The sequence below is a fragment of the Bos mutus genome, chromosome 9, assembly GCF_027580195.1.
Source record: "Bos mutus isolate GX-2022 chromosome 9, NWIPB_WYAK_1.1, whole genome shotgun sequence".
Classification (NCBI taxonomy): Eukaryota; Metazoa; Chordata; class Mammalia; order Artiodactyla; family Bovidae; genus Bos; species Bos mutus.
In genome coordinates, this window is record NC_091625.1 from 89,607,231 (window position 1) to 89,621,169 (window position 13,939).

Below are 13,939 nucleotides of genomic sequence, written 5' to 3' on the forward strand. Positions count from 1 at the left end.
GAGCAGATTTATTACATAATATTTTTTCAAAAGATCTCAATCAAGTAACTATATGCTCATGACATTTCAGAGAAACCTTAAAGAGTAAATCTAAAAATCTTGAGGTTATGTTTTCAAAGCTCTCATAACCCTGCATACTTTTTTCCTTCAAAAATTGAATTAAACAAAAACCAACTGTAAACCAAAATTTGAGTTCAGATATCTTGGCTTACTTGGATGTACCCCTTCTATGCATTCATTCAGGAGTTTTTGACAATTTCTCTCATTGTTGCAGTGCTAGAGAGTCCCCTAGCTAGAATACAAAGGTGTGTGTGTGTGTGTGTGTGTTAGTCGCTCGGTTGTGCCTGACTCTTTGTGACCCCATGGACTGTAGTCCACCAGGCTCCTCTGTCCATAGAATTCTCCAGACAAGAATACTGGAGTGGGTTGCTATTCCCTTCTCCAGGGGACCTTCCTGATCTTCTCCTGGGTTTCCTGAACTGCAGGCAGATTCTTTATGGTCTGAGCCACCTAGGAAGCCCCTAACCAGAATACAAAGTTACCTCCTCCTATTACATGACTGCTGGGCTGACTCTCTTCATTGAACAAGATAAAAATCTAGCGGAGAGTAGTTCTCTGTCAAAACAACATGTAAATTACATACTGATACCTGACAGTTTCACGTCCCAACAAGTCCTACTGTGTCAGGATGACACCAGGAATGTGGAAGGGCTGAGCAGAGCAGAACCAGAGCACATACTCTTCAGGTGTTACAACTATAGACCTGTTCACACAGAACACGCTATAGTCCTTCCCTAGGAATACGTCCAAATCACTCTGTACTAAAGATTAGAAGAACAATTTCTTGAAATGCAGTCTTTGAAAGAAGAAATATCAGTAGGAACTCAGAGCACCCATTAAAGTAGCCATACAGTGTTATTTGAAAAGTGTAAAGTAATTTTAAGAAATTAAATTCTGCAAGTGATTCTGTTTTTTGTTTTTGTTTTTTTCTCCCTGAATGCTAATCCTGTTGGAACTGGTAGGGTAAGTTGGAAAAGGAATGGGGAGGATTAAATAGCAATAAAGGCATGCTATGGGGAACAGAACTAAGCTCTTTCCTGAAACGAAAGAAAAAAACCCTCCAAGAGGCAAAACACCTCTGAGTCTGATTGGTGTCTGACGTTCTCACTGTTGAACAAAGACCAAGGTATGGTGATCCATAGTTACCCATTTCATGATGTACTTCTATACAAAGCCTTCATATGTATAGCTAAGCTTTTGTCACAAGCATCTTGCAAAAGCTTTTTTGGTTCTGGCTTCATTTTCCACCCATTCTTTGGATAAGCCTGGGATCTGAGATGGTCCCAATGAGAGAAGCCACTCATATTTTCTGGTGTTCCCAGATTCCTAAACTTTATAGCCCATGTGGAGTTGAGTTCATAGAAACACCCCAGGATGACAGCTAGCGGGGGAAGATACATCAGGAAGTGGTGATCCAGACTAAATTTCTGTGGTTTTGCTAGACTAAGTTATACAAAGACAAAATTAAACGTTTCTTGGCTGAATTATGTGTTATTCTCTCTAGATTCTAAAGAAAAAAAATGTTCTGGAAATGGGTCAAGTTTAATTCTCTGTGTTATTGCCACAAGGATCATCAAGTACAAAGTAAAAAAGCACAGAATTTTAAGCTCAACTTCTTATTAAAAAATATTTGTGCCTCTCGCTCAACAGGAAAATGTTGATACTGAAGTTTAAACTGATAGGTCTTGTTCTGAAATGTGGTATTATGATAAAGTGAATCTTAACAAACATATTCTACTATTTTTTTTGCAGATGGTGCTTTTACTTTCAAACTTGTGTACTTTTTGTTTCATTGGAGAAAGGAACACTAGATTAGTGATAAAGAGATAAAAGAGGTCTTTATTTCGTAAATAATAGCATATTGAATATATGCTATTTAACACATACATTCCCTAACATATATATTTAACATATGATAAACTGATAACAGTTTATCAGTTGCTAGAATGATATTCGTTATCTTAAGACAGAAAGCAAAATAATTTGAATTATTAAATGTGTTGAGTCTTCATTGTATGATTTAAATTTTATTTTCAAACTAAAAACAGTAGTGAAATATCATAGAGAAAGTAATACCATTCAACATTTAGTAATCTGTAACAAAAACACATTTGCTATTTCCATTTAAAAAATAAAATATTTACCTTAATATCTGGTGGTTTGTTTGAAAAGGTTGTCTGTTAGTCAAAAGACGTGTAGAGAGGTCAAATAACAAGGATAAACCCCATGAGTATGACAATCTATGGTTTCATCTTGTGGCCTCTTTGTGCTTCGATTGTGGAACATCTATAATACAAATTAGTGCGGGTGGATCCCAGCATGGGCCTGAGCCTAGGCCCCCTAGGATTCACCCCTGAGTAGTGCCATCTCATCTGGGGTGAGATGCCTTAGTGCCTAAGGCCCCAGGGGATTTCCTGTACAGACATAACTTAAGGGAAAAGAAAGTTGAGTAGCACTAAGACAACAGCTATTCTAGGTAATGCAAATTCTTTTCTTACTCAGTCTTCCCAGACTCCCGTTTAGCGGGGTGAAGGAAACAATGTGTGCTCAGTCGAGCCCCACTCTGCGCAACCCTTTGGACTGTAGGATTTTTCAGGCAAGAATACTGGAGTGGGTTGCCATTTCCTGCTCCAGGGGATCTTCCCAACTTAGGGATCAAACCCATGTCTCCTGCATCTCCTGAATTGCAGACAGATTCTTTACGACTGAGCCACAGGGAAAGGGAGCAAAGCAGTGCTGTAATAATAGAGTAAAAAGACAATCTACTCCCGTGGGGCTGGGCACACGACAGCACTGATAGACCCGGCAGCCCTGACCCAGCAGTCTTAGCGGTGCTGGAAAAGTGGGCGTGTTGAGAGGCGGTAAGTGAAACTGATGGAACCATCCATTGCCACAGGGAGGAGACAGGGAAGAACAGCACGTGGCTTACAAACACAAAAATATCCACCAGCAACTCCACACGGAGAAGGCAATGGCACCCCATTCCAGTACTCTTGCCTGGAAAATCCCATGGACGGAGGAGCCTGGTAGGCTGCAGTCCATGGGGTCGCTAAGAGTTGGACACGACTAAGCGATTTCCCTTTCACTTTTCACGTTCATGCATTGGAGAAGGAAATGGCAACCCACTCCAGTGTTCTTGCCTGGAGAATCCCAGGGACAGGGGAGCCTGGTGGACTTCCATCTATGGGTTCGCACAGAGTCGGACACGACTGAAGCAACTTAGCAGCAGCAGCAGCAGCAGCAACTCCACAAACTAGTTGGGAGGAAAATGAAATGAAAGCTAAAGGTTCAACAAGAGTGTGGGGGTAAAATGGGCAGAATGAAAACAGAAATCTTGTTTGTGTGACTGGGGAAAACCTGGGTCAAACTGAATTATATACTATGCATGGAGCTAATTCACGTGAAGTAGGTGGATATGGCCAAAAGGCAGCACACCAAGTTTTGAGCCTGACTTCCCCTTCTGGTCATAGAAATGCAATGAAAATTTTGATTCTTTGGACATTGTTTTGGTGGAATTATACTGAAAATGAATTACCACAGAAAGTCTTTTATCCTCATAAAGACCCTCCTAAGTTAACTTAATTCCTTGAACATTTTCTTTTTTTACATACCATGATTTAATTTTCCCCCATTTTTTTCATTTTATTTTTAGTTTTACTGAAGCTGCTTTACTATTTTTTTTCTAAGTAAAATATTGATTAATTTTTTTTCCTTTGTAAGCCCATGTTAAATTTTTACCAACTATAGCTTCTGCTCCTGGAGATGTTCTCTATAATTTTAACTAACTTTGGTCTCATGTAAAATTTTGTAAATTTGAAGGCTATCTGATTCTCCTATCTGTTTTAGTACACTTTTTACCACATGCATTTTTAGCCATATTACTTTGTGTCGGTTACTTCTATGGAAAATAATTCTATATTGCAAATAAGACTGACTATTGGAATGCATTTCTTGAAGCAAAGATCATTGGTACAGTAAGGTGGAGTAAGCATACTCCTGGTGGCGAATAATGATGGGAAAGTTTATCTTGCTTCTGAAGGACAGTTCAGACATGTGATGAAGGTTGCTAGTTCTCACTGTGTCTCAAGTTCTAAGTTTGGGTTCACAGAAGTCCAGAGTTGTGTCATGAATAGAATACTAAACAATGGAATAACAACGAGCATATTGTAGTTGGAAGAGCTGCACTTGGAATCAGAAGATCTTGGGCTTATGTTCGCTCTCTACCAGATATAATTCTACTGTCCCTGCTTTACTTCTTTGAGAATCAACTGGTTTTGCTATAAAATGGTGCCATCTGTCCTAGAGGCTAAAGGGTTATTGTGAGATTTATACTGTAATAGTATCCATAAGAGCATTTTATCAACAACAAACTTTAAGCCCAATGTAAGATAATAATAGTACTGCTAAGTCGCTTTCAGTCGTGTCCGACTCTGTGCGACCCCACAGACGGCAGCCCACCAGGCTCCCCCTTCCCTGGGATTCTCCAGGCAAGAACACTGGAGTGGGTTGCCATTTCCTTCTCCAATGCATGAAAGTGAAAAGTGAAAGTGAAGTTGCTCAGTGGTGTCCGACCCTCAGCGACCCCATGGACTGCAGCCTACCAGGCTCCTCTGTCCATGGATTTTCCAGGCAAGAGTACTGGAGTGGGGTGCCATTGATTGATCATATGTATAACAATACCTTTTTCGTCAAACCCAATGCCTTTAGACTTCGTATCAGCTTGAATTTTACCTTCTCAGAGTGACCTTACCAGACTAACCTTATTCTAATGACATCACTTGACCTCCACGCCATCATAATGCTTATCACGATTTTTAATTACTTGTCTTTGACATGATTTGTCTGTCTTCCTAAAATGAAAGCTCCGTAAGGTTCACCATTATATCCCTAATATCTAGGCCAGTACCCAGCTCACAGGAAGTACTCAATGCATATTTTTGAATGATAATATGCATGCACAAAGAAAACTAGAAAGATACAATCAAATGAGTTTTGTTAGGAAAAACTGATTTAAATCATCAAAACTGTTAAATTCACATAATTTTGCATGAAGAGACATCTGTCTGTGTGCACACATGGGACCACATGTCTATTACATATACAATATTTTTAGATAATTCTGGTTTTTAAACAGGCTTTTTGCTTTCTCCTCCTAGATAGCAACTATGAATAGAAGGAGTTTAGGGTGAAATCAGAAGAAAACAGTACCTACTACTATAAAAACTGTCATTCAGCAGAACCTGAAAGTCATAGATTTAGTTGGTTTTAGAGCTTCACCCAGGCCATTATTCTATAAAATGAGGAAGCTGAGGCCACAGAACACTGAAGTGAGTTGCTTAGTGTTCGACAGTTAAGTGGCAGGCCTAGATTACAGCCATGGTTAAGGACAACACCATCACCAGATATCCGAACACACATGCTGCTGCTGCTTCTGCTAAGTCGCCTCAGTCGTGTCTGACTCTGTGCGACCCCACAGACTGCAGCCCACCAGCCTCCGCCGTCCCTGGGATTCTCCAGGCAAGAGCACTGGAGTGGGTTGCCATTTCCTTCTCCAATACATGAAAGTGAGAAGTGAAAGTGAAGTCGCTCAGTCGTGCCCGACTCTTTGTGACCCCAGGGACTGCAGCCTACCAGGCTCCTCTGTCCATGGGATTTTCCAGGCCAGAGTACTGGAGTAGGGTGCCATCGCCTTTTCCCCCGAACACACATAGTTTTCTGTAATTCTGATAAGTCTTACAGTTGTTGCAAGATTTACAATTATCTCTTTGTTCAATAGCTCAATGTTGCTTAAGTTGGTTACAACTTTTAATCAGACTGTTTGATTAAAGTTATTTTGCTGAGCTGATCTTTTCAATACTTAATATGAGCTGCCACTGACAACTGCAATGCATAGCAAGGCTACTATTCATCTTAAATTCCTCTCTATTACTTCCATTTGAGGTACCTTTGAGGACCTCACATAAAAAGAAAACTTACTTTTGAAAGAAATGACATTTTTTGTTTTTAGATTTTTTAAAATTTAAAATGTGGTCATTTCCCCTCTTGAAATGGGTGCTACACCAAGAATGAGAGATATAGTGAGTCCTATACATGTCAACATGTCAACATGTATCTTATAATATAATGTTTAAGTTGTTAAAAATGCATATAACATAATCTTAAAACAACAAAATGTAATTTTCAGCACACTGGCTTCATGAAGGAAATATGCTATGTTGATAACATTTTAAGAATGGGGACCTCCTCTACATTTAATAGGCTTCTCTGAAGACTCTTGAGAGTCCCTTGGACTGCAAGGAGATCCAACCAGTTCATCCTAAAGGAGGTCAGTCCTGAGTGATCATTGGAAGGACTGATGTTGAAGCTGAAACCAATACTTTGGCCACCTGATGCGAAGAACTGACTCACTGGAAAAGACCATGATGCTGGGAAAGACTGAAGGCGGGAGGAGAAGGGGACGACAGAGGATGAGATGGTTGGATGGCATCACCAACTCAATGGAGATGAGTTTGGTTAAACTCCAGGAGTTGGTGATGGACAGGGAGGCCTGGTATGCTGCAGTCCATGGGGTCGCAAACAGTCAGACACAACTGAGCAACTGGACTGAACTGGTGGCTCAGTTGGTAAGAAATGTCGGCAATGCAGGAGACGCAGGTCCTGTCCCTGGGTTGAGAAGATCCCCTGGAGAAGGAAATGGCAATCCACTCCAATAATCCTGCCTGAAAAATTCCATCAACAGAAAAGCCTGGCAGGTTACTGTCCATGGGGTTGCAAAGAGTTGGATATGACTGAGCAGCTAACACTTTCCTACATTTAACAAAGGAGAACATGATGACCCAATCAAATTATGGTAAAATGAAAGTCTGGTGAAGAAAACTGAGGTTCTGGTTAAGAATAAAGTCCTGACAGCTTGCAGCTATTTAGTTACTACCATTTTACAAATGATTCAAATGTTCACGTTCTTTAAAAAATATTTTAAGTAGAAACCGTCTTAGAGTTTCAGAGGTAGAGCCTGATTATCTAGCCCCAAAGTAGGAGACAGATTCCCGACTCCATTTGGTTCGCAGTGGCTGCTGTGCGGACTGTGCTAAGAGAGATTCTGAGGTTGAATCTGGGTGCAAAAGGCAGGGTCATGGTGTGTGTGCATTAGTCTCACAGTCGTGTCCGACTCTTTGTGACCCCATGGACTGTAGTCCACCAGGCTCCTCTGTCCATGGGATTTCCCAGGCAAGAATACTGCAGTGGGCTGCCATTTCCTTCTCCAGGGGATCTTCTTGATCCAGAGATCGAACCTGAGTCTCCTGGATTGCAGGCAGATTCATTACCACCTAAGCCACCAGGGACACCCAAGATGACGAGTAAACTGACCATGTCGTTTGCTGGGACACGGGGGCCTTAACAGCTGTCGTTCTGGATTTGGTTCACTATCCTCTGTGCCCCTTTATACTTTCAGTTTTGTAAACAAATCAGCTGAATACGGAGGCCCAGATAAAAGTGAATTAATTTATCCCAGGCCACACAATTAAGTTGGAGCTGAGTCAGGACTGGAATCCTATCCATCTGAGTGTTAATTTAGTGTTCTTACTACTATATAGTCCGGGATCTCTGAAGGTGAAATTAATACGCTAGTAAAATTCAAGTAGAACTGATGAGATGCTGAGGGTCTAAAGAGACCAGAAACCTGTAAAGTGTATCTTTAGGATGCAGAATTTTAATGGTGTTAGGAATACAAAGTGGTATCAGTAATACATGTTTGGAGGCTATAGAAAAAATCATCCCCACCTGGTTTCTATGGCTACCTTTCTTTACCTTAATGCAGGAAATAAAAAAATAAGACAATCTTTTGTGTATCCAATCCAAGCTTTCTCATGCAGAGACAATACTACTGGGGTAGTCTGGAATACCAACGGCACTTATAGAATGACTGATACATTAAAAAAAAATTACTTAGGAATACTTGATGGGAAGTGAAATGGCTTATATAGCATTTCAAATACAGAGTCAATAGACACAGTGAAAGTGAAAGTCACGCAGTCATGTCTGACTCTTTGTGACCCCATGGACTATACAGTCCATGGAATTCTTCAGGCCAGAATACTGGAGTGGGTAGCCTTTCCCTTCTCCAGGGGATCTTCCCAACCCAGGGACTGAACCGGGGTCTCCTGCATTGCAGGCAGATTCTTTACCAACTGCGCTATGAGGGAAGCCCAGAGTAGACACAAACTCATCTTTTGGATTTCAAGGTAAGGAGTGTAAGACAGGTTGGGGTCACATCAAGTGTGGTAACACGGCCTGTTTCCAGGGAACATAATAAATGTCTGTGTGCAGGAGAGGGGAGTGAAGGATAGAGTCTGGGGGCAGAAAGTACCAGGTCAGAACGTTTACATGGATAGGTGAAATCACAGTGGATTAAGAGAGATAGAAAAGACAAGAAGAGGGTGACATGCAGAAGAGAAGGCATTCCAGGAAACTCTAAATTCGCATTCCTAAAAGCCCTGGTGGAACTCACTTACTCAGCACTTCAGAGGCTGGGCAACTACGAACCGCTCCCCCTCCAAGTGCTTGTAACTCTGGGAACTGGACCCTTTCTCAGGAGCAAATTGATTTTTTAAAAGTTAATGGAAAGGTATTAAACTGATTGTTTGAAATGTTCCTTATTTATTAGGAACATTCTAGCAATGGGAAGAACAGCTTTCACTTAACAGGAACAGGAAAACTAGAACAAGGGAAATGATTACCATTACACATCTCTCCCCCAAGAAGAGTAATGGGGTGATGCCTGCAGGCTCAGTCACTCAGTTGTGTCCGACTCTTTTCAACCCCATGGACTGTAGCCCGCCAGGCTCCTCTGTCCATGGGATTTCCCAGGTAAGAATACTGGAGTGGGTTGCCATTTCCTCCTCCAGGGGAACTTCTTGACCCAGGGACCAACCCTGCGTCTCCTGTGTCTCTTGAATTGCAGGAGGATTCTTTACTGCTGAGCCACCAGGGAAGCCCAGTGGGTCATAAATGGTCATTTTTCAGTTCTATATAAATTCTAATACAAGCATCAACATCAACATGCTTTTCTGAAGCATCAACATTCCCACCCCTCCCCAGACCAGAGGTTTTCAAACAGTAGGTATGTGGGACACTGATTAAAGGTACAGATTTCTGGGCTCTATTTTCCAAAATTCAGGTTCAGAAGTTCTGACTCGGCCTCGAGAACTTGCTTTTCAAACAAATGCTCTAGGAGATTCTCAGAGGGTGATCTGAGGATCACACTTTGAGAAGCATTGCCCCAGTGTAAGTCCTTCTTTTCCATTTTAGTTGAATTCTTGGCCAATTGTATTTACCAGGCTTCCCAAGGTTAGTTCTGAAAAGCAAGTCACCATCACAGGAGTCAGCCAGAGATAAACGATCAAAGCACAGTGGGGAAACCTAACCTTGAAACACCTGCTCAGGTAGATTCTTAGAATGGAATCTAGATTATCTACCCAGATAAATCTTCTAGCCTCTCCACACCCAATGCATTACTCAATTCGGACAGAGGTCCTTTTAAGTTCATCCTTGGTCTTAAGAAGCCCACATCAATCCTTTACAGATTTTTACCTCTTTTGGTGAGAGTATAGAAATGTAATCGTCATATATCATCCTGGCCTTTTCTTCAATTACTTTTTTGTTCTGCTCTTTCTTTAAGTCTTCACAGGCAAGCCAGAAAAGTAGGTTCTCCTCACTGTATTCCGTTCGCAGGAACTCCCTGAAGAGATTTCTTCCTGCCGGGGCCTTCATCATCTTGTCAAAATTTTGAGACCAGGACAAGACTTCATCTGAAGTGGGGTTTTGGCTGCCGAGACAGAAGAGGGGCATTATCAAAAGCAACTTTGGTGCAGGGATGAGAAGTAGATAGAAATGCTGCCATCTAGTGGTCATATAGACTCAGTCCAGCCTGACCTGGCAAACATCTGCCAGGACTGGGCTAGTTATTTCTGGGTCTTGACAAAAATTATTGTAGGTATAAGCTATGTGTTTGGGAGCCAAGCATTCAAATAGCAAGGCTCGATACACACTGAGCACATGGTCATCATCAGTTCAGTTCAGTTCAGTCGCTCAGTCGTGTCCGACTTTCTGACCCCATGGGCTGTAGCACGCCAAGATTCCCTGACCATCACCAACTCCCGGAGCTTGCTCAAACTCATGTCCATCAAGTCGGTGATGCCATCCAACCATCTCGTTCTCTGTTGTCCCCTTCTCCTCCTGCCTTCAATCCTTCCCAGCAGCAGGGTCTTTTCCAATGAGTCAGTTCTTCCCCTCAGGTGGCCCAAGTATTGGAGCTTCAGCTTCAGCATCAGTAGTTCCAATGAATATTCAGGATTGATTTCCTTTAGAATGGTCATCAAAGATTCTTAATGAAGCTTGGACATTTTTGAACTATAACAATCTACCACAAATCTATTACATTACTTTGAAAGGCAAACTGAACTTTTTGTTTGCATCTGATGTAGATCTTAGTTTCCAGGTCATAAGATAGAGTTTCTCTTTTCATCTCTGGTAGCTGTATTTTCACTTTTCACTGAATCAAAAATAAGAACACATTGTGTGCTCTTTCACATATTTACCTAAACTTTAAGAATTATTCTGGTAAATATTATGAGTGAATTGTAACCACTGAATGGAGTTACCACAGCTTTTGAACTGTGGTGTTGGAGAAGACCCTTGAGAGTCCCTTGGACAAGGCGATCAAACCAGTCAATGCTAAAGGAAATCAGTCCTGAATATTCACTGGAAGGACTGATGCTGAATCTGAAGCTCCAATACTTTGGCCACCTGATGCGAAGAGCTGACTCATTAGAAAAGACCCTGATGCTGGGAAAGACTGAAGGCAAGAGAAGAAGGGGATGACAGAGGATGAAATGGTTGGATGGCACTACCAACTCAATGGACATGAGTTTGACCAAGCTCCAGGAGATGGTGATGGACAGGGAGGCCTGGCATGCTGCAGCCCAGGGGGTCCACAAAGAATCACACATGACTGAGCGACTGAACAACAGCAATGACAATTAAAAAGCATAGACCATTTACAATGACATCAGGGACTTTTTAGATACCTGTATTCAGGTTTTTTAGCAACTATTTCCCTGCAAAACCTCGTTTGCCTATACATCAAAGAAGTATAGGAGAGAAGCAAAGATAATTTTATGGCTAAATTGATCCTGATTTTGCTTTCCTATGCCTTGGTATGTTTAATAATTTTCCAACCTAAAATACATTAGGTCAGAAAAGTAGTCATATTTATTTTTTCCTTACCTTTTGGACCAAATATTTTAAGTTGATTTACTATTATTCTAAGATGTCTGAACCTCCTCATTTGTTAAAAAAAATTTAAAGGACAGAAAAATCACTATGAAGCCTCAACATTAAAACCTTCTCCTGAGCAGCAGAAAAAGAAAGCACCTGTCATTATACAAATAATCTACTTGTGTTTCAATTCTGTTCTGTAGATGCTGCGTTTCGAATTCTCATTTTGGAGAAAATACTTGGTTAGAGTCTGTTCCAATGGAAATGGGACCAAGGACCAGCTAGGTGCCTTTCTGACTTAGGTAACTTCATAAATCGTTTTTGTTTTAGACTCTACACCTATAAAGAGAATGACTTTAAAAATTCTTAGAAAGGGAACTAAAGAATTAGGGCAATTTGGGGGGGGCATAGTTAATTCACGTAGCAATCATTATTTTTGGAAAGAGAAGGATAAACTCAAGCAATGTTTTAGCCAATAGTTGAACAGATCTAACAGAAAGAGTGATAAAAAGGAGTTGCAATCACAAAACAAGATCTGCCAGATGGAGTGGGCATTCATTTCCCAAAACCGTTTTGAGAAGTACCAGGAAGCAAGAGACGCTGTTTAAGCCCTGGGAAGAGGTAAACAGCACAGATACGCAGACACAATTACAGCACAAGTCACTCACCATTCCTCTAGGACCTGGATACTCTCCATCTTCGTGGTATGCGTGGGTCTTCCTGCATTTTCCCCTCTTTCTTCATTCCTAACAGTGAGGCTGTAATGTAGTATAACACTTTATTTTGTCAAGGGAAAACAAATTATTTAAAGAAAAGAAAAAAAAAGTTCTAGGACAACACTTCATGGAAGAATTTTATTGCCAACTATGTGAGTGTATTCAGAGTACAAAAGGAGCAGCACCATTTTTAAATGACAGGTAAGCCCTCATCAATGAAGGGAGAGAGAATTACCATTTAATAAAGCAAGCCATAATCTCAAGAATGGGTGCTGTCACACCTTCTGACTTCATCCTTGAAAAATCTGAATTACTTACAATCTTTGTGACACCCTATGTGATTATATGCCTCAAAATTCTATATATATCATTATATTACTCTTTGGAGTAATGCTATTTTGACTTGTGGTTAGTTCTATTCTGATTTCAGCTGATTCTCCCCCCTTGATAGCTCTGCAGACCAGGCTTTCTGTGACTTCCCATCATTCCTCCACCCACTCAAGTTTGAGTGACAGCATTTGTATTTGACATTTTCTTTGCCCTTTCATCTCTTCAAGCAAACCTACAATAATCCTAGAGGGAAAGCCAGTCACTGAGGGTCTGAATAGGAGAGTGTTGGGTGGGAGGCCTTTCTGTGTCTCTGGGACATAAATTTGGGAATTCTATAAGATTATAGGAACTAGGTTATTGATATTTCTCCCAGCAATCTTGATTCCAGCCTGTGCTTCATCCAGCCTGGCATTTTGCATGATGTACTCTGCATATAAGTTAAATAAGCAAGGTGACAATATACAGCCTTGACGTACTCCTTTCCCAATTTGGAACCAGTCCATTTTTCCATGTCTGGTTCTAATTGTTGCTTATTGACCTGCATACAGGTTTCTCAGGAGGCAGGTCAGGTGGTCTGGTATTCCCATCTCTTTAAGAATTTTCCAGAGTTTGTTGTGATCCACACAGTCAACTGAGGGACTGAACTGAACTGATAGGAACCAGGATAATCCCAGGGGCTTTAGTAACCCAGAACAAGAATAAGATTTCTCTGATTCAGGTAAACTAGCCAAGCAGCATCGTGGTTCTAGGTGTAGACAATGTGATGGGGAGGTTATGGGCAGGGTGGACAGAATAACTCAGTGGCCTTGGAAAAGTCAAGCTATTGAATCAGCCAATTGATCCCCTCTGTCTAGAAGCCAAGGAGCTTCACAAGAGCCTACCAGAGAGCAAAGGAAGTTGGGATGACATCTCGTTCAGTCATTATTTATTCAATAAGGGGAAATAGAAACCATTACTTTCTAGTGCCTATTATGTGCCAGCCACTGTGGTTTTACCTTCAATTTTACTGTCCCCATTTTATAGATGAGCAACGAGAGGCACAGGGCTGTCTGTCAGTCATTCCGTTGTCTCTGACTCTTTGTGACCCCAGGGACTGTAGCCCGCCAGGCTCCTCTGTCCATGGAATTCTCCAGGCAAGAATACTGGAGTGGGTTGCCATTCCCTTCTCTAGGGGATCTTCCTGACTCAGGGAACGAACCTGGGTCTCCTGCATTGCAGGCAAGCTCTTAGCCACCAGTGAAGTCCAGTTGGCCCAAAGGCAGGCACTAAATATGCAGTATGATTGGAATTGGAACCCAATTCTCCTGAACAACCCTATAACTGTTATTGAGTGCCTGTATCTGTTATTATGAACCATGCTCTCTGATAGACACTACAACAATAGACTCCTTATGTGAATGCAGAAAAGTGTCACTAAATACAGTGGTAGCTTAGTGCATGAAGGCTTCCAGTAATTAGCTGTTATTAATCTGGAACATCTGGGGAAGGAAATGGAGACAATATCTCATTAATTCATTCTCAGGTGCCAGGGTGAAGATGGGAGAATGTAGCAAAGA

The 13,939-nt window shown here is 41.4% G+C and overlaps 1 protein-coding gene across 4 annotated transcripts in view; it reads right to left on the bottom strand.

Annotated features, from left to right (window-relative positions):
- The window catches only part of RGS17 (regulator of G protein signaling 17), a 103,723-nt gene that overhangs the window by 6,839 nt on the left and 82,945 nt on the right, over window positions 1-13,939 (bottom strand). Inside the window, exons 3-5 of one of the 4 annotated variants that reach the window (XM_070376894.1) lie at window positions 12,006-12,095; window positions 9,652-9,886; window positions 2,205-2,346 (exon numbers count right to left, since the gene is read on the bottom strand). In XM_070376894.1, the coding sequence (XP_070232995.1) occupies window positions 2,245-2,346; window positions 9,652-9,886; window positions 12,006-12,095 (427 nt within the window). In that variant the 3' untranslated portion in view covers window positions 2,205-2,244. Of the gene's footprint in view, window positions 2,347-9,651; window positions 9,887-12,005; window positions 12,096-13,939 lie in introns of all 4 variants that reach the window. The other 3 variants (XM_070376893.1, XM_070376892.1, XM_070376891.1) reach the window with 3 other exon arrangements.